At 44.5% G+C, this 27,860-nt stretch overlaps 2 protein-coding genes across 9 annotated transcripts in view; both read left to right on the top strand.

Annotated features, from left to right (window-relative positions):
* LOC142895462 (alpha-actinin-4-like) overlaps positions 1 to 20,214 on the top strand; it is a 49,201-nt gene extending 28,987 nt beyond the window's left edge. The window contains exons 2-22 of one of the 8 annotated variants that reach the window (XR_012928215.1): positions 1,481 to 1,595; positions 3,125 to 3,244; positions 5,086 to 5,172; positions 6,222 to 6,309; positions 6,821 to 6,899; positions 7,012 to 7,093; positions 7,950 to 8,035; positions 10,124 to 10,216; positions 10,336 to 10,461; positions 10,575 to 10,679; positions 11,379 to 11,526; positions 11,646 to 11,796; positions 11,914 to 12,022; positions 12,217 to 12,357; positions 12,734 to 12,916; positions 13,108 to 13,242; positions 13,652 to 13,831; positions 14,178 to 14,324; positions 15,595 to 15,675; positions 17,592 to 18,062; positions 18,093 to 20,214. Coding sequence is in view for 7 of the 8 variants with exons in the window: in XM_076036536.1 (XP_075892651.1) it covers positions 1,481 to 1,595; positions 3,125 to 3,244; positions 5,086 to 5,172; positions 6,222 to 6,309; positions 6,821 to 6,899; positions 7,012 to 7,093; positions 8,465 to 8,550; positions 10,124 to 10,216; positions 10,336 to 10,461; positions 10,575 to 10,679; positions 11,379 to 11,526; positions 11,646 to 11,796; positions 11,914 to 12,022; positions 12,217 to 12,357; positions 12,734 to 12,916; positions 13,108 to 13,242; positions 13,652 to 13,831; positions 14,178 to 14,324; positions 15,595 to 15,675; positions 17,592 to 18,002 (2,667 nt within the window). In the remaining variant the exon portion in view is untranslated. Of the gene's footprint in view, positions 1 to 1,480; positions 1,596 to 3,124; positions 3,245 to 5,085; positions 5,173 to 6,221; positions 6,310 to 6,820; positions 6,900 to 7,011; positions 7,094 to 7,949; positions 8,036 to 8,464; positions 8,551 to 10,123; positions 10,217 to 10,335; positions 10,462 to 10,574; positions 10,680 to 11,378; positions 11,527 to 11,645; positions 11,797 to 11,913; positions 12,023 to 12,216; positions 12,358 to 12,733; positions 12,917 to 13,107; positions 13,243 to 13,651; positions 13,832 to 14,177; positions 14,325 to 15,594; positions 15,676 to 16,370; positions 16,437 to 17,591 lie in introns of all 8 variants that reach the window. The other 7 variants (XM_076036541.1, XM_076036539.1, XM_076036540.1 and 4 more) reach the window with 7 other exon arrangements.
* Positions 20,215 to 20,712: 498 nt separating this feature from the next.
* LOC142895047 (uncharacterized) lies at positions 20,713 to 26,834 on the top strand. Its single transcript, XM_076035774.1, has 10 exons — positions 20,713 to 20,793; positions 22,965 to 23,172; positions 23,244 to 23,465; positions 23,825 to 23,869; positions 24,023 to 24,080; positions 24,225 to 24,319; positions 24,450 to 24,636; positions 24,920 to 24,993; positions 25,086 to 25,179; positions 25,827 to 26,834. The coding sequence occupies exons 1-10, from the start codon at positions 20,713 to 20,715 to the stop codon at positions 26,485 to 26,487; spliced, it is 1,725 nt and encodes a 574-aa protein (XP_075891889.1). The 3' UTR covers positions 26,488 to 26,834.
* Positions 26,835 to 27,860: the final 1,026 nt, after the last annotated feature.

The following is a 27,860-nucleotide window of genomic DNA, read 5'->3' as shown; positions in this document are numbered from 1 at the left end:
GTCATAATGTTTTTCAAATCACAGTGCACGAGGCAGGAGGCAGGAGGAAGGTGAGCGCACGGGATCGTTTCCTCGGTCGCATATTTGACTGATTGTCATTAAGACTGCGCTGGGAGGGGGAGGAAGAGGTTTTAAGTTCTCGCCAGCTCTCGGATGAGAGAAATTAACCTTCACGCGCGCCTGCGTCCGATGAAATGTTGCCGCTTGCCTGAAGCCAAATCTACTGAACACGCAGCACAAGGGGCAGGGTTGTCTGTCATTGCATTAATACCTGCTGCCGCTGAAGCTGTGCCACATAAAGAATTGAGGACATGGTCGATATCAGTCAGCTTCCTGCTGTGGCTTCCTGCTGTGCAGAAAAGCCACTTCCTTCTACCCTTTTCACTTAGCCACAATGTTTCAACTGTGACCTTCTCTTAGTTGGAGCTGCAGATGGAACTATTGTATTGTTAATCTCCTATTAAAGGACCCAGCAACGTGTCTCTCCTCCTCAGAACTGGGAAGTTCTGAGGAGAACTCAGAACTTCCTGAAAAGTTTCAGGAAATAACTGGAAATAATCAGGTACTTTATGTTCCTGTCCCCAAAAATTTGAAAGTCCGTCAAAGTTTCATTTTTTTTTTAACAAACAAGCGAATTTCAAGCAATCTTTTAGAGGCCCTTTTTTTTTTTTTTTTTTTTTTTTAAAGATCTTGCTCTAATTCAAATGGAAGATAGAAATAGATAGAATAGATAGAAAAACCCGTCAGCTTGTGCTTTATCTGAAACAGAACTGAACTCTTCAATGGTTGGTTCGTCACTGAGCGTGCCCAGCAGGACTTCTTTTTTGTCCGCTCACATTTTTCCAAACTCTGCTAAAACTACGGCCCCGTGACGCGGCTGATGACGTTCCGCAGCTGAAAGTGGTGCGATGAGTGATCAGTGGAGCTTATGGAAAACGACGACTCCGCTGCCCTCCCCGTAAATAAAACCATTCCAAGCGCATTCCCGAAGAATGCCGGCTAACCAGAAGCACGGAAACACGGATTCCGACCAGCAAACCATGTGTGTGATTTGTGCTCGGATGTCACTGTTTATTTAGTGCAACACTCTCGTGTTTCGTCGAGGTGTTGGGTTTCAGTCAAACGCTGGACGGCAGCTCGGACATTCTAGCCATTCCTTTGCTTTACGACCCTAATTGCGCATTGTTTTATTCTTTTTTTCCCGTTCAACAGCGTCTAGTTTAAACTGAGATCACTCTGTTCTCGCCTCTTATATAACAGCATTGTGTTATACCCGTTTTTTCCCCTCCCCCCCCCTTCTCTTCTTCTGCTTCCCCTCCTATCAAAGCAGCGCCCTCGACGCCCTTCCCGTCCATTGAATTTCATTTTCTTTTATTCTCAATTCAAAGCGGTTTATTGTGATAAGAGCTCGAAAATACACCATGACGCGGCGCTCGAAATAATTCCCCATTCTGTCCCCGTTCCCTCTGCTCCCTCGCAGACGTTCACGGCGTGGTGCAACTCCCACCTGAGGAAGGCCGGCACGCAGATCGAGAACATCGAGGAGGACTTCAGGGACGGGCTCAAACTCATGTTGCTGCTGGAGGTCATCTCAGGTAAACCTGTCTGGAGGAAAGAGAAGGAGAGACGTGGTCCGGCTGCAAATGCGCCCGTGCTGACACACTGCTGTGTCTCTGTGCGGTGGTCAGATTTCCAAAGCCAGTTGGGACGAGAGTTGGGAAGGAGGGAGTTCTTCAACCTTTATTTAAATCTCGAAACATCATCGAGGGCAAGCAAGCCCTAATATTCAATGGTGTCGAGAGTACGGAAACATTCAAATACATGGACAACAAATACAACGTTGACAATGTTGCAATGTTAAAAACAGTTCCATTTAAAAGCAAAGTGATTGTGAATTGCTGTTTTGAACAGTCCCCATAGTGACGACTGTGTTTAATCTGTGATTGTGTTTTAAAATGTTCCAGGTAGCTGCAGCGGAGGAACTGAAAGCAGTTTCCCCAATTCTGTGTTTGTCCGTGGAGCATCGCTCAATAATAAAAAAACAAAAAAACACTCCAACCCGTTGTGTAGTTGTTATGTGAGCAGCTTAGAAGAATGCTGAGGTTAGGGTGGCATGTCACTTTTCAGGACTTTATAGATGAATAAGAACCAATGCATTTCCCGTCTCGCAGATAGTGGAGCCCATCCCACCGTCTCGTACAAAATGCAATGATGGGTGGAGTCCCTGTCACCAGTAATGAATCTGATTGCAGGGTGATAAACTTGAGAGGCATGCCTATAGATAACATCCCTATAGTCCAGTACTGATAAAAAAAAAAAAAATCCAAACTCAATGATCTGTTTCCTACAGGCCAGGGGAAAGTTGGCTTTGTTTCTGTCGAAATATCCACTTTTTGTGTTAATTTGCATTCAAGTATGTCAATATGAAATTTTAATTTACAGATTTTAACAACGTGCTCCATCTATTTGCAACTTCAAGTGATCCCAACTATTGAGTTAAATAACATGGCAGGGTTCTAGTATTTAATTTTGAGTTCCATCACAGAAGCTCTGCTGCTGGGCTGCGTGACATCATTAAAAGTTCCCCTGTCCCCTGATACTTCTTTCATTTGCTTCCTTTTTTTTACCTCACGCTGGCAGCTCATAATCGCTCATATTCCAGCCCGGACCTCTGGCTCGACTACCTTGTCAACCTTTGCTAGGAAGCGCTTTTAATAAATCTTACCTGCCTAATTAACGTCTTTAGCAGATAAAGAGGTGAGAGTTGGCGGCGACTGTTCTATGCTGCTCTGACAAAACCAGAGAAGCAGAAGCTGCTGTTTTGTAGCCAGTGGCTGCTGCTAAAGACATTAGCATGGATGCAGTTGTAGTGGCAGTTTTCACCAGCACTTTAGTGGGACAAATCAGCAGTAACAAATCTGACTGGTCTGCATCAATGTGATAATTAATTGAAATCTCCCTCATTTCCAAACACTTCCTTCCGACTCTGTACTCCATGGCTACACTAGTTTCACTTTCAGCCGATTTTGTCTTTCTGAACTGCGGATCTCGGCTGAGTTTTATTTTTTTTTCTTTCTGTCTGCCGAATGCAATGCTAACCGTGTGTGTTTTGGATGATGTGCAGGCGAACGGTTACAGAAGCCCGAGCGAGGCAAGATGAGGGTCCACAAGATCAACAACGTGAACAAAGCCCTGGACTTCATCGCCAGCAAAGGAGTCAAGCTGGTCTCCATCGGAGCCGAGGGTGAGCACGACTGGCATCCACACGATTGGTCCAAGTTGTAGCCGAGATTGTCCTGTATTCTTATTTATCATTGCTGCGCCAAAACTTTAGTGTGAAACCAAGAGTGTTGCTTTTCTACCTCAATGCGATCCTTTCAAAGTCCTTTTTGCTCGTTTACTGACTTTAAATAGGAAGAATTGGACTCCAGCCCACAACACAGCGCTCCTGCTGGACTGTCTTCACACACCTTGCTTTACAACAACAGTTCACACGCTAATTTTAACGCTCGTCGTTGGTGGCTGGGATGCTATTTTCCCTTGTTACAAGTCAGTGAAATGGTACAATGATTCTGAAACTATTAATCAAAGTGCTCCATCGCTCTACAGGATGAGATGCTGGTCCTCTGAGGCTTTGTATATCTCTTCTAGCATCAATGTAATGAGACCCTAATTGATACCAGTCTGATGTTACCAAATCAGGTATTTTAGATGATGTATCTACCTAATCTCTAATGTCATTTAGCTGAACGTGCCTTCTGGGCAGAGCGGGACTTCTGTGTTTACTTGGCATGTTAAGATTTTGAAGATAAACCAGCAGTCACGTCTCTTGCTCTCCATCCAGGGTCCAGTTCCAGGGTTAGGCTGCTCTATCACTGTGTGTGTGTGTGTGTTTGTGAGAGAGATTAGTACATTCCATTTAATACTGAAGGCCGCACAACACAGAGATATACAACTGCAATCCTCTCCACGGTTTGAACATTACGAGCAGACACAAGTGAGAGGCGCGCACGTTTACTGGCCCTCCTCACACAGAATGACCCTTGAAAGGTCATCTGCTGGATGCAGCGACAGGGGGAAAAAAACGCTGTCATAGAAAAGGTAAAAATAAAAGTGATGGCAGTGATAAAATGAGAGGAAAGGTTGAATGTTTCACGTCGCAGTGATAAATTCTGCTCCCGGGGCCTGTGTTTAGACTTCAGGGCCGTCAGTGCTTCTGTAATAAGTCAAAGCCCAGAGGTTCAGGGAGGGGACACAGTGGACAAAGACACTCTTTCAAAAAAACAAAACAATTACTGGATAAAAAAGGAGGCACAGCTGACATTTATAAACTGACATTTACCGTATCACACCGAGGAAAGCGTCTAAATCAGTTTGTTATTAATAAAGAGGAAAGCGGGTCCAACTGCATCTTTAGCTTAAGAAGAAACGAGTCGGCCAAAAGTAACAATTGAGTGCAAAAGATGTTTTTTTCTAGAGAAAAATAAAATGTGAAGTGAGAAAAAGCAGGTAAAATATGAGAAGGACTGTTTGAGCCCTGAATGGAATCTGACCTGCACCACATGCCTTCTTACAACACATCAACGCACATAACATTGCACGCATGCAGACACACACGCACGTGCGTGTATGTCTGGTTGTCGCTGTGTGTTTGCCTGCTTGCTCGCTTGCTCTTTAGCCTGCAATTACCTGTAACAGGTATCAACACATCATCCAATAAATATTTTCAGTGAATTTGTTCTTTCATTAGATGGACTTCCGCCATGTTGTGTTAAAAAAAAAAAAAAAACACCCAAAGGAGCTTCCGACTCGATGTGTAAATATTTTTGATGAGTCGATGTACTGCGTGTCCTCCGCTAATGAGCGCCAGTCCCTTGGGTGAAGAGCGTCCTGTGCACTTTAAGTAATGTCAAGTAATCGCTCGTTAAACAGCCTTTCATCTGGGAAGTTTTAGGAGCTGCGGTGCAGCTGCGTGTGGGCGTGTTGGCACTGACGAGCCGAGGGAACAGATGTGCGAATGTAACAAGGTTTATTAGAGAAATGTGACGGCCGATCAATGTCACCTCTGTCCGTTGTGTCTGGCAGAAATCGTGGACGGAAACGCCAAGATGACCCTGGGGATGATCTGGACCATCATCCTCCGCTTCGCCATCCAGGACATCTCTGTTGAAGGTACGGCCCGGCGCTACTTCCTCAACCCCTTTTTGCTGACGAGCAGCAGACCTCTCCGACCGACCGACGTCTGCGGGACTCTCTGGCCGTGACGGAAAAGTGTGCATGTGCGAGGCGAGGATGCTCTGTGGGAACTAGAGTGGAAGTAACGAGGCAGCAGTTCACACACAGACAAATGGACTGGGGGGGGGCGGGGGGGGGGGGGAGTATTGATGGGATGCAGCCAAGATGGGCTGGATCTGGCCAACATCACCAAACGATGATGTCAAATGTTGCTTTATACATGTGCTTATTGTTAGAAATCTGGGTTATGCAATTGCTCGCACAGAGGGGAAACGGTGACCAGCGGCCGTTTGCCGACCTCCAAATTGTTCATTTATTTCAATGAAAGATTTCTTAAGCAAAATTGCAATGGCGAAATCTGTTAGATGCGCTGAAAACCTTCACCCCTTAAATTGATGATCACAAGGCTTCTGATTATGTCAGTGCTGATGGTCCTCGCAGTTTATTTTCATTCAGTTTTTTTTCCCTCCCCAGAAAAGTCGTGACTGGTACATCAGCCTTTTTCAGACAAAGCTGCTCTGACTCTGCGGTGGCCCACAAAACCAATTTGTCGTGTTAATATCTGCCTGGCACAGATGCCACTATAATGAGCCTTTTTCCCCCTCAGTTTCCATGTTAGCGACACGTTTTTCTGATGTTAGACAAAGGCGTCGCAGGAAAAAAATCTTTTCACTTAATGCCATTTTTAAAGTGGTCGTATTGTTTTTCTCTTGGGTTTGCTTCAGTCACATTAAATAAATGTTTACATTTAAGTAATATCATATAATTTGGTATCATAATATTTGTTTTTATACTTTTATGTCTGTATTGATTTTAAACACTTGTCATGTAAACTTTTCTTCCTTGTGTGTTTTAATTTGATGGTTCCGCTGAGAAACTGCATTCTGTTCGCAGTTCATGTCCTTTTCGCTCCTCTGTTTTTTCATCTTCTTCCTCCTTTTCCATCCTCTGTTTTTCCCTGTTCCTCCTCCTCTTCCTCGCTGCAGAGACCTCTGCGAAGGAGGGTCTTCTGCTCTGGTGCCAGAGGAAGACGGCCCCCTACAAGAATGTCAACGTACAGAACTTCCACATCAGGTAACGTGTGCTTGCAAACGCTGATGCATCTAATGATGTCGCTGTGCACCAGCTTCAGATTGAAACCGGTTTTGTTTGGGTTTTTTTTTTGGTGGAGGGGAAGTGAGGTTGCATTGGTTTTCTTTCATAGTAATTGAAATATGAGATAAAATGTTCCATCTCATATAAATAAGTCAAGTTGTTTGGTCGATACTGCTGAGAATTTCAGTGGTAGATATTAATTAACAATTAGACTGTGATTCTCAGTGTTGACAGACAGCAGCAGTAAATCATGTGTGAGCAGATAATTTGTCATTTTTCTGTTTGGTCTGCACTGATAGATTCAGAGTAGTATTTGTGGGAGCATGTCGCCCCCTGTTGGAGAACTGGAGTGTATTTTCATGTTTCTTTTTTAATAAGATTAAATAGATGATGAGATAAACAACATCATTGACTGGTGTTATGATAGAGGTTCCTTTTATTAGTGAACAGCACTTCCGTCCATTATTAAGATGAGTTTTCTCCCCTTCAGCTGGAAGGACGGTCTCGCCTTCAACGCTCTGATTCACAGACACAGACCTGATCTCATCGACTACGACAGCCTTAGAAAGGTGAACACTCAAGTGCACTCACCAAACCGTAGCACGAGTTGACGAGAAGCTTTTAGACTAGCAATGATGGTCTAACAAGTGTCTCTGTCCCCTGAAACTGTGATTGGTTTAGGACGACCCTGTGACCAATCTGAACAACGCCTTCGAGGTGGCTGAGAAACACCTGGATATCCCCAAGATGTTGGACGCTGAAGGTGAGCTGATTGTTACGATTGTGGAGGGTTTTTTTCCCCCATGCATTTAACATACTGTGTACTTACATTTGAGGGTTTTGCTTTTTCATGTTCACATATAAAATAAACATTTCATGTTGTTTGTTTAAAATTAAGTTTGCCAGATGTAAAGGCCCTACATTTTCACCATTTTGCAGTATTTATTATTTTAAAACCCTTTGGATGTCCAGTAGATTTAGGCCTGTGTTTACAGGTTTTGGCATCGTGAAAACAAATGAATGAACTCCTTGCCACACACCTGTACAAGGTGCCTCTTGTTACATCACAGAGGGCTGATTTCCATCACTGCCTGTTGTAACACACAGAGCAGAAAAATATAATGGAATATTTTTTATTCCTGATGAGTTAATTGCATGAAAAGACAGTCATTTTGCATAATATGGGATTTGTAATTAAAAATGCGATGTTCTGATGTATAAAGTCTCAACTGTCTTCTGACGGTGATAACCAAACTCAGCGGCGGCTCCCAAGTGGATGAACCCTACTTCCCTTTTCAGCCTCATGAAGGATTTTCCAGATCTTGTTTGCAGTTCTACTGTCCAGCATGTTTTTTGTGCTGCAGGAGCAGACAAAAAGGCGCCCCCTTCAGGATTGTCTGAGTCCTTGTCTCATTGTTGCTGCTCCTCACCAAAGCTTTGGATTGCTGACACTGTTGTTGTTGTTAACGTCTCGCAGCCTGCTCCATGTGTCTTTGTGTTTGCCTGTTTCTCCTGCGTCTCTGTGCTGTGTAGTCAAACGTCTTGTCATGTGCCAAAGTTTGTGTGTGTGTTTATCATCATAACACCGATCTCCCCCTTCCTACCCCACTACCTTGTAGACATTGTGAACACTGCTCGTCCTGATGAGAAAGCCATTATGACTTATGTGTCCAGTTTCTACCATGCATTCTCTGGAGCTCAGAAGGTACCCTCTGACCCTGACTACTACCACCACCACTACCACCATCTCTCCTTCTCCACTGTCTGACCTCTAAACCTTCCCCTGAGTACTAACAGTGTGTAGCTTCCTGTGTAGCATGCCTTCGTTATCTTCGCGGTGCTGCTCAGCCCTGGCCTGGAGTTTGTGCGACTCCCATCCACTCTTTCCCTCCCTAATCCTCTCTGACCGTGGCTCCGACATCCTGCCTCCAGGTGTCCGTGCAGGTGGATGCAGGGAGTGTCGGGGAGACGCAGATCTCTCCACCCTCTGCTCTCGAGTCCCCTACGGGGGGGAAACACACTAACATGCAGCTTTGGGTCGCTTTGGCTTCATCCTCTCTCTCTCTCTCTCTCTCTCTCTGTTTATCTCCATTCCTCACGCCCTCTCTCTCACTGCCTGCGGGGTGATGCGTAGACATCGTGGGCACTCTGAGGCCAGATGAGAAGGCCATAATGACCTATGTGTCCTGCTTCTATCACGCCTTCTCTGGCGCACAGAAGGTGAGCTCCTGCCGCTCCACCGCCGTGTTAACAACCTATAGCAGAGTCTCCATCAGTCCACCTGGAATTAAAGGACAAGGGCTGTGATTTCAAGTAGCGTTTATCAGAGAAATATTTTAGTTAGGGATGTTAACAATTGATTGATTATTGATTAATTGTCGATTAAGAATTTAATCGATTAAATTAAATTAGTCGCAATTAATTTAACATTTTTTTACACGAGTAGTTAATATTATTGTAACAGTTCAGTGGCAGGAAAGAGCAATTCACCTGTAGATACTGTGATGGTCATAAAGTACCTAGAACAAGTTACTTTAAAACAACTTTTTTTTTTTTTTTTTTTTTTCTTAAAGAAAGAAATGTGACCCATTAGAAGTCAACTTAAAGTCAGAGGATAAATGTTTAAGGTGTTTTTACTGTTCTCTAAGGTAAAACAAATGGGTCACAATTAACCCTCACATTAATTAAGGGTTTAAAATAATGTGTTCCTTACACATTTTTTATTATGAAAAATTACCACTTCAATCAATTAATCATTAATCGATCGATAAGGTCAGTCAATTAACGATTAATGAATTAATCAATAATTTGCATCCCTAATTTCAGTATAAACTAAATTTAAAAGAAAATGTAATTGACAGCTCAGCCACCTGATGGAAACTCTGAATTGAACAACACCAAATGCTTCTCTGGATTTTCACAGTATCTTCTTAAAAGGGATCAACCAAACGTTTTGGGCTTAAATTCCTCTTCCGTCCTGTGACGTCACTGTGCTGGTGATGTTTTTGGGAAGCCAAACCTGTTTGGGTTGATCTCTTGAGCCAAAGACTTGGTGACATTTCTTCAATTTTTTCCTTTCTTCACCTCAAGATGTTCACCATTTTAACATCATTGTATTCATTTTCTGAAATGTTTTAGAACAGGATTGATTGAAATATTTAAAGCATAAACATGGTTTTGAAGAGAAGAATATGTCAGAGCTGCAAATTGTTTAAATGTAGCATAGCATTGGTAGCGATCAGGGTGTCATAGTGTGTGTACTGTGCTTGTTGTTACAGCGGTACTGTAGTGTAATCTCCTAGCAGCCATTCTGACGTGGACCACAGCGCAACGTGAACCTGTAACTAGACTTGCGGTTGACTCCCGAGTTGTGACGGGAGACGCATGCAGCTTAAAAAAGCTAAAAAAAAAGAAAAAGAACGAAAACCACCAGCACCTCAAACTAACCTATCGACAGCTGCCGCATGTTATTTAATGAATTTTTTCACTCGTCAGACACAATAAATTATAGTCAATTGTTCATGGCATTGCACTTTTTAAGTTTTTTTTAGTGTGTGTCTGATATGATGCAAAGATTTATTCTTACTCACTGCTTGAGTGTGGAGTGTGTTGGCACATGTCTGGGGAGTTAAATGCCAGGACGAGGGTCTTAATGGGACAGTGTTGACTTGATGTGCAGCATCCTGATTTTAAGATAACATGAAAACAGAACGGCTTCACCGAGCCTTTATTGCCGTCAGCGGCCTTCACATCGTCTCCGCGATTGGCGTCTCATCACTGTGCTTTCTGATAGGCCGAGACAGCCGCCAATCGCATCTGCAAAGTGTTGGCTGTCAACCAGGAGAATGAGCAGATGATGGAGGACTACGAGAAGTTGGCCAGTGATGTGAGTGTGAAACATGACACGGTTCAACTGGCGCCTGCTATGTGGATTCTTTGCGCATATGTTTATTGTCAAGTGTCTTTTTTTTCTCCCTCATCCTTGTCTTCTTCTGCCAAATCCAGCTGCTGGAATGGATCCGTCGCACCATCCCCTGGCTGCAGAACCGAGAGCGGGAGAAGACTGTGAGTGAAATGCAGGCAAAACAGGAGGACTTCAGAGACTACCGCCGTGTCCACAAACCACCCAAGGTTCGAGTTTACAACTGTGCTTTAAGTGTATTAATAATAAAGGTCTGCTTTTGTCCCCCCCCCCCCCCCTTCTTCTATTTATACTGTTAACATAAGCCTCATTGTGTTTTTAGGTCCAAGAGAAATGTCAGCTGGAGATCAGCTTCAACACTCTGCAAACTAAACTTCGACTCAGCAACAGACCTGCCTTCATGCCAAATGAGGGACGCATGGTCTCTGTAAGTACACCCAAGTCTTCATCCTCTTCTTTTTCTCCTTCATCATTAGAGGTGTTATTCATTTGTAAACACGGCAGACACTCTTCAATGGGTGGGCAGAGGGAGACACTAAGAGTAAAACACAAGCACTCCAACAGATAAATATGAGAGAACGTAAAGTGTCATTGACTCGAGCTCTCCTCCTCTCGCCGAGAAACTCGAGGCACTTTAGGGTAAAATGGTCATGTCACCATTGATGTGAAAAGATGTTTTTGGACACACCCTGAATGAATGAATTTAATTTATTTTTCTTTTCTTTCATTCTCATGACTATTGACGTTGCAGTTTCTCACTGAAGGCATCAAAACTACGTATGAACACACAGAATTATGCTGGAAACAATGAAAGTGTAAAATAACTCAAACATGTTTTGTATTTAAATTCTTCAAAATAGCCGTCTTTATTTAGTTACGAGTTATTTAACGTGTTGTTTTTCTTTGCTGCATAATTACATCTTGCTCATATATTTGATGTCTTGAGTATCTATCTGCAGTGTAGAAAGTTGTAAAGATTAAAAAAAAAAACAACCTTGAATTAGAAGTTGTGTCCAAACCTTTGACTGGCAGTGTACATATTCCTCCTTCTTGATTGACTGCAACTGATTGATTGACTACTGTGAAGGAATGTGTGTGTCTGACCATCTCCACCGTCTGTTCTCAGGACATCAACGGAGCGTGGCACTCTCTGGAGGGAGCGGAGAAGGGCTACGAGGAGTGGATCCTCAGCGAGATCAGACGCCTGGAAAAACTGGAGCACCTGGCAGAGAAGTTTCACCAGAAGGCCGCCATTCATGAAGGCTGGACTGACGGTACGTTGTTTGTTGCAAAGCCCCCACTTCCTTCCTCTCTTCACCGTCAGCGCCTGTCTCAAGGTCTCCTCTGTTTCTTTTTTTCTTTTTTTTTCTGCTTATTTATAACACACGTGCAGGTAAGGAGGCCATGCTGACCAAGAAAGACTACGCCACCTCCACACTGTCAGAAGTTAAGGCCTTGCTACGCAAACACGAGGCCTTTGAGAGCGACTTGGCTGCCCATCAGGACCGCGTCGAGCAGATTGCAGCCATCGCACAGGAACTCAAGTAAGGGAATAAAAAAAAAACCTTGCGGAGAAAACCAGCTCTTCTGTCCACCGAGTCATTCAAGTGTTTGATGTTAATATCGTTTTGTTTTCTTCTTTTTTTCTTCTTTTTTTGTAGTGATCTGGACTACTATGACTCTGCCAGTGTCAACACTCGCTGTCAAGTGATCTGTGACCAGTGGGGAACCTTGGGAGCCCTTACTCAAAATCGCAAAGAGTCCCTCGAGGTACCGTGCATTCTCTACTTTTACACTTGCTGGTTAGTCGAAGTAAAATTCTAAAAGGAACAGCAAAAAAATAATGATTGCAAAGTGGATGGATCCAGACATCATTTTTTCAGAGGTGTAATAGTCATAGTAGTAGTAGTAGTAGTAGTAGTAGTGTTACCATTCAACACTTACTCTTTACATCTATCATACAGAGGACCGAGAAGCAGCTGGAGATGATAGATCAACTGTACCTGGAGTACGCCAAGAGAGCAGCACCCTTCAACAACTGGATGGAGGGAGCTACGGAGGACCTGCAGGACATGTTCATCGTCCACAAAATACAGGAGATCGAGGTAAGTCCACAGTGGATGGCAAGCATGGTCAGCGTGGTCCATTGTGTGACATGCAAAATCAATCGCAGCAATTAGTGATGCAAATTATCGATAAATTCATGAATTGTTAGTTGATTGACCTTATTGATCGATGAATTAATTGATCAGTGGTGATTTTTCCTGAGAACCTAAATTTTACAATGAAAAATTTGTGAGGAACACATTATTTAACCCTTAAGTAATGTTGAGGGTCCAATGTCACCCATTTTTACATTATAGAACAGAAAAAAACACCCTAAACATTTATCCTCTGATTATCCGCTTATGGTTTTTCAGCAACTTGCACTTGGGTGAGGAAACAGATCTGATGTTCCTTGCTGCTTCCTCTCCTCCTCAGGGTCTGATTGCAGCCCACGAGCAGTTCAAATCCACTCTGGGCGAAGCCCAGAAGGAGCTGGAGGCCATTCAGGAGATCCACACGGAAGTGAAGCGCATCGCAGACAGCAACGGCATCGAGCTGACCGGGGGGAACCCCTATACCACCATCACGCCAGACAGCATCGACAGCAAGTGGGTCAAGGTAGGCGCTCTCTTCACAGCGGTGGCCGGCTTTTTCTCTCCCCTGTAAGGTGGTTTCTCGCTCACACGTCAGATTTTTTGGGGGTTGGGGAGTGAAGTCGAGAGCGTCGATGCAGCCGTTCAATCACTGAAGGATTGTAGTTAATAATGTGCGGTATGTTTCTTTTTTTTTTACTTGTTGTTCTTTTTCAGGCTATGGAGTTGGTGCCGCAGCGTGACCGAGCCCTGCAGGGTGAGCTGCACAAGCAGAACTCCAATGATGAGCTGAGGAAGAAGTTCGCCGACAAGGCCAACGAAGTCGGTGCCTACTCGAAGGCCAAGATGGAGGTAACGGATCAGCTCGTTTCGCGTCTGTTTCAATTTAATTTCAATTTATTTACTTTCAAGAGCCAGGGCTCCCCTGCCAGTTGTTACAGGCACACTACCTTTAAAAGGAGGTAAACAACAGCAGTAAAAAGCAACAGTAATAAGCAGTTCATATTTACAATAAAGCACAGTATTGAAATAGTCTGCTTCTCACCGTTTGGGTGAATTTGGCCCCTATTAATGTCACCCACTGTCTACAAACCAAATCTGCACGCTACTAATCGAGCTTCGCTGGCTGGATGTTTTATTCCCCCCTCAGACAATTGAACCTTTGCTTGTTTTGGGGATTTTGCATGATTGTGTAGTATACAGCACCTACGTACGTATCCAAGGACAGACATCCAAGTCCGTCTATGTTTGCTGCCGGCAGGAAATCGGTGCGAAGGCCATCGAAATGCACGGCACTCTGGAGAAACAGCTGGAGGACCTGAAGACCTACCAGGAGAGCATCATATCGTACACACCTGAAATCAACACCCTGGAGTCGATTCATCAGGAGATCCAGGAGGCCCTCATCTTTGACAACCCGTACACCTCCTACACCATGGAGGTAACAAACATGGGCATCATCGCTTTATTTAATAATAAAAGTCAGTTTGATTTATAGACAATTTAGGACAAGATGGATATTTATTTGAGAGCAATTGGTACTTACAGTCAATTACGATAAACTCTCACTCTATTTTTTTTGTTCACTCCTCATCTTACTACTTCCTTTTTTTTGTTCCACTTACATTTGAGGTTCCTCAAGGTTTGGTTCTCGGGCCGATTGTGTTCTCTCTTTAATAAGGCGTTCACTGGGATTGATGCTGAAAATGTGGCGTCTTTTTACGTCCTCCCATAGACGATTCTTGACTATGCTGTGAGTCCTGAGCTCTGCGTTCTCGTCTTTGCAGCACCTTCGTGTGGGCTGGGAGCAGCTGCTGACCACCATCGCCAGAACCATCAACGAGGTGGAGAACCAGATCCTGACACGTGACGCCAAGGGCATCAGCCAGGAGCAGCTCATAGAGTACCGGGCCTCCTTCAACCACTTTGACAAGGTCAGGGCCTTGACCTTTTTCCCCCTCAACTTGTTCTCGCACACGGTTAGAGGGTTTGAATCTGCTGCCAGTTCTGTCCCGAACGTTGGTTCAACTTGCAGTGATTTCTCTTTGTTCTGCAAGGTAGTTCAGGGTCTGCAGAGAGAGTCATGGTCAAGTTTAGTTTGCTGATTCAATCCGTGTTGACGCATTTGATTAGAACGTTGATTAATCAGTGCAGGTCAGACTGGAATAAACCAGGGTTTGAGTCAATTTGAATAGTTTGCCTGGGAGGAACAGCATCAATGTTTCGATTTTTTTCATTTTGCGATTTTTGCATTTTTCCTCAATGACAAGCGGGAGAGAGGGTTGCCACACATGCGATCGCTCGGAAGATTGTCTTTTCCCCTCACAGGCGGGCACAACACAAGCACACATTCATTTAGACCGCCGTGATTTTTTTTTCAGTGTTTGGAATTCACAGACTAGTGACTGTTTCAGAGATGAAAAGGATTGAAGACACAGGAAAAGAGATCAACCAATTTTATTGTTGTTATTTTTTAGCGTCTTTTTTATGGTTATCTCTTTAGCTACACACTTATTTCAAACATTCAGATGGTCAGACCAGCTGTGAAATCTCTCTCAGTCTCTGATGAAATTTTATCTTGAAACTGGTGCTGATTAGTGGGTTGTTGTCCAGCCGGATCATCTAGAACTGATGCACCTCAATAAGATGAACATCTCCACAACCAGCCATCTGTGTGTGTGTGTGTGTGTGTGTGTGTGTGTGTGTGTGTGTGTGTGTGTGTGTGTGTGTGTGTGTGTGTGTGTGTGTGTGTGTGTGTGTGTGTGTGTGTGTCCTCTCTGTAAAAAAACAATGCAAGATGCTTGTCTTACATTGATGTGTGTAGACTAGACATTCGGGCTGCACAGTATATCTGAAGCTTATAGTCGCTGCAAAATCACTTTGGAATTAGACACATTGCAAGCTTGAACTGCATCGAACGTAGTGAGTTAAGCGGCGATGTTCATGTATCAAGGGTTTTTACAGAATATCGTGCAGCCCGAACACACACGCATACATAAAAATTGTGGCCATTGTGTTTTGTCATGGTGACCTGTCCAGCGGTGCATGCCAACGCTGTCTAAACGTCCGTGGATGTTTGTCTGTCTCTCCATCCTCCATCCTCCGGACCTCACGTGACGTCACCTTTCCATCCCTCTGCATTCCCATCGGGTTCACCCTCATGATGTTGCTCCTCTTGTCATTGGGCGCGTGGCCGAACCTCAGGACCACAGCGGGGCCCTGAAGGCCGAGGAGTTCAAAGCCTGTTTGATCAGTCTGGGCTACGATGTGGAGAACGACAAGCAGGTAGGGGGTCCGGGACCGCTGGTAGAGAGAGGGACGCTGTGCTGTCAGGCTGCCTGAGCAGGGGCGCAAAGTTGGGCTCACTGGGCTGCACTCCCAGCTCCCATGTACAGGACAGTTAGGATTCCAATTCTAATTAAGCTGCGTGAAAAAAATGATCTTTATTCTAAACTAGTCTCCCTTTAACTTACAAACAATAATATTCATCTAAGACTGGAGCTGCTCAGTGATCACTCAGTGCACCTGCTCAGAGGCTCCTGATAGTTTCCTGGTTCTTCCCCGTCAGCATGGACGGCATTGAGATGCCGAGCCTCTGCCTGTCCACCAGAGGTCTCTGTTGCTTGCACTGCTGCTGCTTTGATTCTCAGAGGGTCTCTCTCACCTGCTGAGCAGCAGTCGCCACCTCCTCCACCCCTCTGTGCGTGCTCCCTGTTTGTCTGCTGGGTTTTTTTTTCTTTGCACAGTTGCTAACTATGTGTGCTTTGTTTCTTTTTCTGTATCTTCTCCCACCTCCCCCCCTCAAACATCCTTCTGTTTCTTCAACTCCTCCTCTCTGCAACCTTTTCTTTCTCTTAACGTCTTGCTGCTCCTCTCTTGCCACCTGTATCTCTCTGAACACTCCACCCAACCCCAACCCCAACACCACCGCACCCCTGTCTCCTGTGCCCCTTGCTGTGCTGTGCTGTGGCGGCCCACAGAAGCGCTCAGGACAGATGGTCTCAGAAGATTTCCGAGCTCTACTCATTTCTACGGGGACCAGCCTGGTATTGCTGCTGCTGCTGCTCCTGCTGCTGCCATAAAGTTCTCTCAGGGTGTCTGCAGGTCCCAAACTGCTTTTCGTTGAGTTTACCAGTCCAGGTCCAGTGTATAATATTTGGCTTGATTTATGATTTTAAATTTTTATGTTTGTAAAAGCTTAATATACTACCCATAAATACATTGGTAAAAGTGTATAATCGCAGTTCAATACAAGTCATTTGGGTTTCCTGCCCTGAGAACTGCTCTCATGTATATAAGAATATACATATAACAGGGTATTTCTCCGAGTTAGCTGCCATATTTCGAAGGAAGCCAGATGTGGACAGTCCAGCCCACCTGACAGCACGTTTCGTAATTCGGGTTGCTGTTCGTGTCTTGAAATAAACCAATGAAGAAGAAGTAGACAAAGTATCCAGATTTGGGTGCACAAGCCACTGTAGTTCACTGGCAAGCGCAGCAGGGAGAGTGAAAGATGCTGCAATCTGAAATGTAACCACTTGATGCCGCTGTTTCTTCTTCAAAATCTTCAAATATTACACACTTAACCTTTCAGTCAGAGCTTTTGCTCATGTTTTGTTTGATTTTTTATTTATTTATTTATTTATTTATTTTTACAATATTTTAAAATCTGGTCCGATACTTGCAGACGCCCTGTGGTCTTGTCTTCATTCTCTTCGCGAGCTCATCTCATTCCTTTCCACCGCACGTCTTGACTGAGCGAGTCGTAGTCTAGCCGCCATGTTTCATACCTTCCATCGGAACGACACGCTCCTGTTTGAGCTGCCATCTGTCTGTGTTTGCCATGGATTCCACCAGTGATCGTGTCGTGTGTGTTCACTCTGCCACATCCATGTGTGAAGTGTGAAATATCTGGACTAAAGTGTGAAGTCCCGATACTTTAAAACACGGGCCATATTGATCTGAGATTAAATGGAAATTAAATGGAAAGAAAATTATGTGTATTCTTAAAATAGAGGAGTTCAGAAATTATATAGACAGGTTCTCAAAGTCATTTAAATAGACAAAAAGTTTATAGATGTCAGGCCCGGGTTTTAAAACACCTGCATTCTCCTCACACTTCATATTCTCTTCATGTTCGTGTCTGAGATGCACATTCCACCCTGCTACCGGTTAACCCCCCTTGTCTCCCGGGTTGCCAGGGTGACGCTGAGTTCGCCCGCATCATGGGCATCGTCGATCCCAACAACAGCGGCGCCGTCACGTTTCAGGCCTTCATTGACTTCATGTCCAAGGAAACGACAGACACGGACACAGCTGACCAGGTCATCGCCTCCTTCAAGATCCTGGCTGGAGACAAGGTGCGTTTCTCTCTCCACACTCTTGAATGGAAATGCAATGAACATTTGAACTCCATCCATTTGACGTTCCTGTCTTGTTTCCCGTCCACCCAGAACTTCATCACAGCCGACGAGCTGCGGAGGGAACTCCCGCCTGACCAGGCCGAGTACTGCATCGCCCGCATGGCGCCCTACAGCGGGCCCGACGGCGTCCCCGGCGCCCTTGACTACATGTCCTTCTCCACCGCCCTTTACGGAGAGAGCGACCTGTAGAGGAAGATGACTGGAGAGACAAAAGGAAGGGAGAGGAGGAGGAAGGGAGGGGAGAGAGAGAGAGAGAGGGAGAGAGAGAGAGAGGTAGAGGTAGAGAGCTACTCTGTGTGTGCGGAGGAGGTGAGCATTTTGGAAAAGAGTGCGAGTGGAGGGTGCCCCTGCGTGTGCCGTTTTAGAAATCATCAAGAGTTGTTTTTGTTTTTTGTTTTTTTGTTTTGTTTTTTTCATTTCTCCTCTCCCCCCCCTTTACGGCTGAGCTTGTTGATTGAAGCGTAGTTTGGTTTGGCCTGCGCCCCGATGCGTTCCGGCGGCTCTGTGACGTTGTGAGACATGCTGAGAGGAGTGGAGGCTTGTAGGAACGGGCGTAGCCAGGGGCAGGTGCTCTCTAGTGGGGGCGGGGGTCTTTAGCTTCACACCTCCCCCCTGCGCGTTGCCTTTGCTCGGGTCAAACGGGGGGGAGGGGTTTGGCTGTGGGGGGGGGAGGGGAAGGGGCTGGGGGCAAGTTAATCTGATTCTTATGCTAATTTTTTGTTTATTTTATATATATTTTTTTTCTTCTTGCCATGGTGGTTTGAGGGCATTTTGCGGGGAGGACATTAGGGCAAGTGGCGAGGTCTGTGTATTAGATGCTAGAGAGACATGTGACCGGGTGGGGTGGGGTGGGGGCGGGGTGGGGTGGGCGGGGTGAGTCGAGAGTGTTGACCAACCAGAGATGAAATGTCATATTTACCCATAATTGACCATGTTGCTGGATAAGGTGACCTGTCTAACCTCAGCTCTTTTTTCCTCTTCTTGTCTTTGTTGATTTGTTCTTGTTCTCCGTTTATTTTATTTTTTTTAATTGTTTTCTGGAGCAGGGTGGTGGTGGTGGTGGTGTTGGTGTTGGTGGTGGTGGTGGGGGGGTGGAGAGGGGAACGGTGGGAAGGCAGGACTCAGCGCTGTACATACTTTTTTTTTTTTCAGTGCGAAGAACGACAGTCCCACCTATTGCGAATCATCGATCACAGGCTTTTCCCACCGGGGGTGAAAAAGAGTGACAGTTATTTAAAAATAAATAAATTAAAATCAAATAAAAAAAAAAGCAAGAAAGTGAGCAAGCGCTGCAGTCTCAGCGGCGGAAAGGTTTGAGCTTCCAGATGTCTTGTCAGATTTTTTTTTTCTTCTTTCTTTTAGCAACTAAAAAAAAAAAAAAAAAATACTGATTCAAAAAAATAAATGAATTGAATTCAAGGCTAATGAACCTGAAGTCCTCCTCCTGTATAAATCCCCTGACAGGCAACACATTTACCCACAGGTCATTGCTTCTGTTAATCTGTTCCCCCTCCCCCAGAGTGGACATATTTAAATACATAAACTAGACATTTATATGGTAGGCGAAGCTGCAGTAGAAGAAACAGAACAAGTACAGTTTTACCAGCTAGAAATCACGCACATTTACAGACAGAGATTTATCTGATTGGCCCAATAAAGTTTCTCACAGCCCTTCGGGATCTTCTTTATTTTATTTCGTTTTTTTTTCTACCCACAAACCGTTAAAGCAATCCGAGGAGAAAATTGTGAAAGTAATAAAACAACACGTGCCTAATGGTGTCTATACAGCCCTGCACCTCTCCTACTTTCTCCCACTTCCTGTCCCCCACGTTTCCACTCCCCATTTGCCTCCAAAGAAAAGGGAAAAAGAATTCAAGGGAGGGAAGATAAGGAAAAGGGGTCTTGATGTAAACATTGCATTAGGCGCAAAAAACAAAAAACAAAAAACAAAAACAAAACAAAAATCTTGAGAGTAAATTGTTGTGTAAAATAAACTATGCAATCCTATTGTGCGCAACATCTGATTACTGTGGGACGTTTCGGGTATCAATCAAGGCCCCCCTTTATCAGAAAGTTCTTGTTGAAATTAAACACAGGCGAGTGGTTTTTCTGCTGTCTGGGTGGCTGTAAGAGGGAGAGGAAGGAAGGAAGACCAGGGTCGGGACAGACAGTGACGGATCGAAACAGAAAGACTTGGACCAAAAGCTATTTTTCTTCCCCATTTTGTTTCCCTGTGAGGTTTGAGAGAAATGAACTCTGGAATTGTGATTTTTTTTTTTTTTTCCTTTTTTTGTACTCTTTAATATCAAACCTTATCTGCTGTACTGGAAACTGCAACGCCTTCTGTCTCTAATGATAAGTGAATTTCACAAAGCACACATAAAAGTTTCCTTATAAAATACCTCCGGCTTGTCTTGGTGTCTCTATTTATTTTAATCGATTTCACTTGTCCTTGTTCAGGCAAAAAATGTCCATCTGTTTGTAATGCAAACTGATTTAGAATATTCAGCAACTCCCTAACCATATGGAAAATATGGTTATGGTCTGGGCGAAAGCCAGACGTTATTTTAAAAATTTAGTTTTTAACAAACTACACACAATTGATTGTGAATACGTGGAAAAACATTGTTTAGCTAAAATGAAGACTATTATCATTATTATTATTATTATTATTATCATTATTATTATTATTATTATTATTATTATTATTATTATTATTCAAGTAATTTTAAGAAGGTGACAAACAGGAAGGGGCCGTCCCCCTGTTTTCATACCTCAGAGCGAAACTTTCGTCGTCTTCTTGTCACTCCTCCTCGGAGCAGCCGGGACACCGTGACTGGGTCTCGGCTCCGGACCTCAGCACCTTCGTCCTTCGGAGCTTGAGGAACCGGCCGGAAAGATGCTCGTCCTCCGCTTCAGCTGCCGCCTCCTGCTCACCGTCGTTGCCATGCTGGACTTGTTTGGCAGTGTCAGAGCCACGGTAGGATGCGAACTCTGCTTGTACCATGGCGAAACCTAACCGCCCATTATTGAATTAGTATTGCGACTAAGAAGGATTTCCTGTTTTAAAGTGTACTATAATATTAATATGTATGTTTACGCAGCACTTCATGTGAAGAGTATTTCATCTGTAATCCTCAAACTTGAGTTAATTGCCTTTAGTTAACTTTCAAGACCTACGGTGGCCTGGACGACCGAGAATCTTCACAAACATTTTCCTGTATTCTTCTATTACAGAATATGGATCCGAATTATTATTGCTTTTCTTACTTATATATTTATTTTAGCTTTAATAAGAAAGACCACACCAAATAGAACAAATATCATAAACATTGTTTGTCAGCGTAAATTGGGTGCTTAAATCATCTCGAGCCATGAGTGTTATTTTTGTTGGCGCGTGTGTGGAATTCCCCTTAGGATGGTAGGTCAACTCAAGCCAACATGACCAAATTATAAAACCACAAGCGCACTGCTGCTGGACAAATATTTGACTTATTCAGGCCAGAGGAGGCAGACAGGTGTGTGACTGAGGATGTGTGTGAGAAAGGAGAACCTGAAGGATAAAGAGCTACTGTGCAACTTTGAATATATTTTAAACCGTAGTAGGCTTTAGCTACAAGCCATTGAACCACGTGAGTGACTTTTGGAAGTAACACACATGTATTTTTGGATATGTATGCAGTGCGTAACAACATGGAGGCCACACTGATACTAATCACTGCTTTCTGATCCCTTTTCTTTTCTTTCTTTTTTAATATACACATACAGGCCGATACGTCTCTCCAAAATCCTGTTACACCCCAGACCTTTAAATAATTCTTGACAAAACTGCAGCACTGAAGCAAATGGGAAAATACACAGTAAAGCCTTTTTAAAAGTATCCTATTAAACTGTGAATTTCTGCATGGGAAGGACTCTGCAGTTAATACAGTGTGGGCCATCTGTGGTCGTGGGATTATTCATGCAGTGCTATTCGGTACATATTCAATAAGCTGCACAGATGCACATTGTTCACCTGCAAAAAAACACTTCATCAACGTCATCATCTCTAAAGAGTGAGTGAAAGTAGTGTTTGCACACAGGGATGTCAAACATGTCATCGTCGTCATTGCATGTGTTATTGAGCATTAAAGCAAATTAATGACAGCCAGAGAGAGAAGTGCGTTCACAAGAGTGTTTCACACCTCGGCATGTCTGAGCTTAAATCGTGCATGCAACAGAATCTCACTGCTGCACGTCAGCAGACGCTCTGAAACCTCACTGAACCTCTATATGAGCAGAGATTCACAAGGTTCTGGCGATGAGTTTTCCTCAAGCAGACGGAACTGTGTTATTGGTCTCGGAGTCTTTTTTTTTAGATTCCTACTCAGCCTCCCACCATTTTCAGGTGCAGCCGCCTCATTATATCTATTCCTACATTCACTTCCTTTGTTTTCACCATCTATTCGTCATCCTGACTTTTATTGGAGTTTGACATCATGCCTAAATCCAAAATGCAACAGGGAAAGATTATTATTATTATTATTTTACAGCAGGGAACTCACATTTTAATCTTGTGCACATTTCTGTGCTGATGCAGTTTGCCTTTCGCTGGCTGCAGTGTGTTAAATACTTCACCTGTACGGTAGAAGTTGTTGAATGTTGGGCCGCGGTTGTTTATGTTTTCAAATTAATCTTTAACAAATCAATCATGTTAACTTGACAAGAGGCACACAGCTCTCATTCAGGTTCAAACTATGTCAACACAACCGACACCATGTCAAAGCCACCATAACAAATTCCCTCACCTGTGTGTGTGTGTGTGTGTGTGTGTGTGTGTGTGTGTGTGTGTGTGTGTGTGTGTGTGTGTGTGTGTGTGTTATGCGCATAACTATACGTGCAAGCGCCTGTCTGAGGGAGAGATTGGGAACAAAGAAGCAGTGATAAAGTGAGGTTTTGTGTGTGAGAGAGAGACAGCAGTAGTATACTACATCTCATGTTGAATATTTACATTTGTTGGTAGTTTTTTAGGATGGATTTCTCTCCTTTTTGTTGCTTCAAAAGCTTCAGTATCAGCGTTGAACACCTTCACTGTTGCCAGTCTGTAAAAACTAAATTGGCTGCACAAACTAGCCTAGAGCTACGTCAGAATATTTGGAACAGCTGTTTCAGATCTTAGAAAAAATACATTTCGTACACATCTCAATTTTGCAGCCCACTGAGAGTGAGTTGCCTGAGGTCTGTTTCCTCGGCTGCCAGGGGGGGCGCCACAGAGCCATGTGCGGCACCAACGGCAGGCTGTATAAATCAGCGTGTGCCTTCCAGAGGGCCCGCTGCATCAACTCTCAGCTCCGCCCAGCTCCACGGTCACGCTGCTTAGGTAACACGATGATGATGACGATGATGATGGTGATGAAGCTCCCTGCGTTTAGCATGTGTACCTCTGTGTAGATCCAGCTCTGTCCAAATGCCAGCTGGTTCAGCGCCAGGCCCGAGAGGCCCTGGAGGCCCAGAGGAGTCCAGCAACTGCAGTCTTTGTGCCCCGGTGCCGCCCAGACGGCCACTTCCTGCCGCTGCAGTGCATGGACCAGACCGGCTACTGCTGGTGCTCGACGCCCGATGGCCAACCCATCAGCGGCTCCTCCGTCTTCCATCTGATCCCCAACTGCACCGGTCCGACTGCGACATCTCAGTTATTCTGTGTTGGCTTCAGAACAGTGTGACTATGCAAAGAGCAGAGAGTCATATGTATCTATGACTAACATATAGTTGTGTTTTTTTATTTATTTATTTATTTTAATTTGCTAAATGATTACAAGAATGATGCTGCGAAGAACAAAATTGCATAACAATTTTCTGACAACTATAGGCAACAGAAAAATATTTGGAAATTAAAAAATGTGCAGGATGTACTTTGCTCACTATTTAGGGCAAATGTGCACAGGTAGGATACGGCATAAAGAGTTAATTCTAGAGTCAGAGTTCGGATTTTTCCCACACTGATGATTTTATTCCCATCATATCTCAAACAGATCACATGGCAAAGTTCACAGATGGAGATTCAGCTCTGATCCATGGTGAGAAAGATTCTTTACATGTACAGTATTATTCAAAGTTCCAACCTTCGCTGCGCTTTCACTGAATTGTTCCGCAAAGAACGTTGACTTAAATTTTCCCGCCGTGTTACAGATACATTTTCTATTTTTGTTCTTTTCATTTGTAACGACCAGATGAAACCACTGAACCGGTGACCACTGTGACTCCCAGGAAACCTTCAGGTGACACTGAGCCAACTCCAGAAACATTCTACTTTTATAAAATGAAAACACAAACAGATTTATTAGTTAAAAAAAAATATTGTCTGAGTGAAAAAATCTGTCCTGTTGTTTAGTTTTACTGAATTCCAGATGTTCAATTACCTCACTTTGACAGTGAACTTCTCTCAGTGCTGACAGCTCCTCCGTCCTGGATGACCATCCAGATGAACTCTGACCCCACAGGAAGCCACTTAGTGAGGAGAGAAGCTGGTAGATGGCACCGTACCTGGATAACCACACTTACTGTCTCTCAGCTCTGCAAACTCGTGTGTGTGTGTGTGTGTGTGTGTGTGTGTGTGTGTGTGTGTGTGTGTGTGTGTGTGTCCATCCATGCATATAGGTGGCTCTCAGACGTGCGAGCACTTGCGAGCATCGCTGCTCTCCCAGCTGCACTCAGAGAGTGAGCGTTTTATCCCAGAATGCACTGCAGACGGCCGCTACAGCCCTGTGCAGTGTCACGCTGCCTCAGGTTACTGCTGGTGTGTCAGAGCGATCAGTGGCAGACCGCTGCCCGGCACCTCTGTGAGGTAATCCTCCTCCCATCCGTCTCTCTTGGCCTCCTCGACTCGAACTAAACCACGAACGACACGAGCAGGTTGTCCTAGTTGCTAGAAAACTGTTAAAATAAATCGCAAGTATACCTTAAAGGTCCATAGGTTTTTATTTTGAAAAGGTGTCTTACCCTGAGACATAATGTCCTGTATAGTAGTAAAGTCATTCATGACCTTGCAGCTCCTTTTTTGTGTATGATTTTGTGTTTTGTTAGTTTTAGTTATTTATCTGTGAGCCACCTGGTTGGTGTCTTTTTAGGTATGAGATCCCAAAGTGCAGCAGGACTGACAAACAGCTGAAACATCATCGGTACAGAGTGAAACCTCTCCCAGGTACGTACCACGAGTTTCGTGCTTTGGCACCCTGGTGTTTCAGTCATCACTTTCCAACACCCACTGCAGGTTTTATTGTCTGTTTTTTCCAGGATTTCGTGGAGCTCGAAGGCAGCACTTCCTGAGGAGTCTGGTCCGAACCCTCCAACAGAAAGCACAACCTGCTGAAAGTCTGAGTCTCGCACTGTGAGTCTGTCCTCTGGCCGCCACCACCTGGTTAGAAGCTGCAAGCACATTTTTTTTTTTTTAACTGTTTCTATATAATCTCCTGCGTTTCACTATGTTGCATTCAGTTTGTCTTCCTTCCCTGCAAAACTGAATCAGTCATCACTACCATCATCATGGAGTCAGTTGTGAAATCTGATATTTACAGAGTTGTGAAGAAACTGTAAGAGACAGATGTTGTGAGTTATTAATTTAGTGGAGTCACAGAAGCTCTGCAGTGATTTGCAGAAACCTGATCACAGGTATCTGAAGATTTCGGCTGCTCACACTGTACAGTTGGAAAAAAAAAACCTTACACTGACTTAGAGTAAATCGAAACAAACAGTGACTTTGCTGAATGAAAAACAATTCTTCTTGTTGAAGGTTTGTCTTCTGTCTTCAGTGTTCTTGTTGCATTGTGTTATTCGGAGTCAATTAACCCAAAGCAGATATTAGACTTGAGGTTTTTTTTTTAGTCCCTCTGCAGACTTGATTTAGCTGATCTGGTTTTACGGAGGTCAAACCAGTTCCTCTGAACGATCCGGATGCCTGCAGCTTCAACAAGCTGAGAAACAAAACCAGAAAGAAACTTTAGACTTGGCTTAATCATCTCTGTCTCTTCCCATCAGACCGTCAGACACCACCGTCCCCAGGTCCCCACCTAAAGCCGTCAGCTCCACCACCTCCAGCCCCGGCTCCTTCTCCTCCTCCTCCTCCTCCTCCAGCTCCCTCTCCACCACCTCCAGCCCAGGCTCCTCCTCCTCCTCCAGCTCCTCATCATTCACCTCCAGCCCAGGCTCCTCCTCCTCCAGCTCCTTCTCCACCACCTCCAGCCCAGGCTCCTCCTCCTCCTCCAGCTCCTCCTCATTCACCTCCAGCCCAAGCTCCTCCTCCTCCAGCTCCTTCTCCACCACCTTAAGCCCAGGCTCCTACTCATCCTCCAGCTCCTCCTTTGTTACCTCCAGTTCCACCTCCTCCACCTCCAGCCCAAGCTCCTCCTCAATCACCTCCAGCTTCTCCACCTCCACAGTTGTGGACATCGCTTCCTCTCCTCCTGTGCTCCTGGATTCTGAGCCCTCCGGACCAGAGGCGGCTCTGCGGTGGCACTTCCTCCAGCTGGACGTGGACTCCAGCGGAGTGCTGAGCGAACGCGAGGCTCGTCCTCTTCGTCGCTTCCTGCGGCGACGGCTGAAGCTGCGACGCTGTGCCAAGAGGTGCATCCAGCACTGTGACGGGGACGGCGACCGAGGCCTGACCCTGGAGGAGCTCAGGCTCTGCCTTGGTGTCTGAGGTGGGTGTCAGCCTGCTCTGCGTGTGTGGATGTTTATTTTGAACTACGCCCACATACATAATACCTCAGTGGGAAAAAAAAGTATACAATTTAACATGGAAATATTAAAAAAAAGAGGTTATGTGAGTGAGAAAATGTCACAACAAAGTCACATCAATTTTTGGTGAACTGTCCCTTTAGACAGGTTGTTAATTCCAGTAGACAAGCCAGAGTGTTTATGTGCCTTTAAGGAACCCACACAGGTGTGGGGTGTAGACGCCATGACATATTAAAGTACTACGAGCAGTAGTGGTTAGTAGTAGTATATAGTACAGAATATACAAAAATACACAGTGTGTTACTCCATCCACACATTGTTTTTACTCCCTCTGTGTATTTTCTCCTCCTTTCTCTCTCCTCCAGAGCACTGGGACCAATCTGCACTTCACTGTCACCTTCTGAAGATTTCACTCCCCCATAGAAATCACAGGAGTGGCATTTCTCAACTTGTTGCACATCTAACTGCTCACCTCTTCACTTTCGGTCACTGCCTGTCTTGCGCTGTCACAGGGTGACAGGGAGGTACCACCTCGTGCACGGGGCTGGAGGTGGAACAACATGTGCACACTGCAAATCCTTTTGAATAATCGTGCAAAGTCTCTGTTTGTCAGTGTTGCTTTTGAACGTCACCCTTTTGTTTCCTCTTTCTGCTTCGTCTCTCCCGCTGCCGTCTTCATTGTTTTTTCTTCCTTCTGCGGTTTTCCCTCTCATTCTGCACTCTTTCTCTGAGATGAAACCAAGATGTATTTTTTTTTTGGTTCCTCGGTTACAAAAACAAAACATCCTTGTCCTACTTAGAGATCCTCATCCATCATCTGCATTTCTTTTCTTTTCCTGTGCTTTATTGAAGGCTGCTCCTGAAGCTCTTCCCCATCTTAACATTTCATGAATATATCCAGAATATGTTGATTTGACATATTTGAGAGACATTTCATTTGGTTTGTACGACACTTTTGACATTTGTTTTAATCTTTATACATAAGTTTCAATTTGTGTTTGTTGTCAAACGGTTTGGATGTTTGTAATGGAGGTTGTAATAAAACTTTTAAGCTTTAACTTTCTTGTGACCACAGCTGTGAAACTATGAATATTGGCTTATTTATCAGTCTCACAGAAAGGATGCTGGTTTCCAAGACAACAGTCGCCCCCTCACAACAAAAAAACAATAACAATCAGATAAACAGGAAGCGACAGCGCTCAGGTCGGCATATGGAAATTACTCCCCCGAGTATATTTGTTTCAGTGCGAGCTGATTGTGTGTAGGTGAGATGTGAAGTGGTTGTTTGTGCGTCCAGGGTGATTTCCCATCTTGTTTTCTCCTCCATCGTGTCCA

This window comes from Nelusetta ayraudi, unplaced genomic scaffold, assembly GCF_046127955.1.
Source record: "Nelusetta ayraudi isolate G7.1 ecotype Tasmania unplaced genomic scaffold, CSIRO-AGI_Nayr_v1 ptg000048l, whole genome shotgun sequence".
NCBI classification, from domain to species: Eukaryota; Metazoa; Chordata; class Actinopteri; order Tetraodontiformes; family Monacanthidae; genus Nelusetta; species Nelusetta ayraudi.
Note: the sequence above shows the minus strand (reverse complement) of the source record. Positions and strands in the feature narration are given on the sequence as shown.

What these genes read in the sequence shown, in the direction of transcription:
- LOC142895047 (XM_076035774.1), top strand. Translation starts at nt 20,713, where the DNA reads ATGCTCGTCCTCCGCTTCAGCTGCCGCCTCCTGCTCACCGTCGTTGCC. An exon ending in TTGGCAGTGTCAGAGCCACG is followed by an intron (nt 20,794 to 22,964) that starts GTAGGATGCGAA and finishes CAGCTGTTTCAG; the next exon opens with ATCTTAGAAAAAATACATTT. An exon ending in TCTGATCCCCAACTGCACCG is followed by an intron (nt 23,466 to 23,824) that starts GTCCGACTGCGA and finishes TATCTCAAACAG; the next exon opens with ATCACATGGCAAAGTTCACA.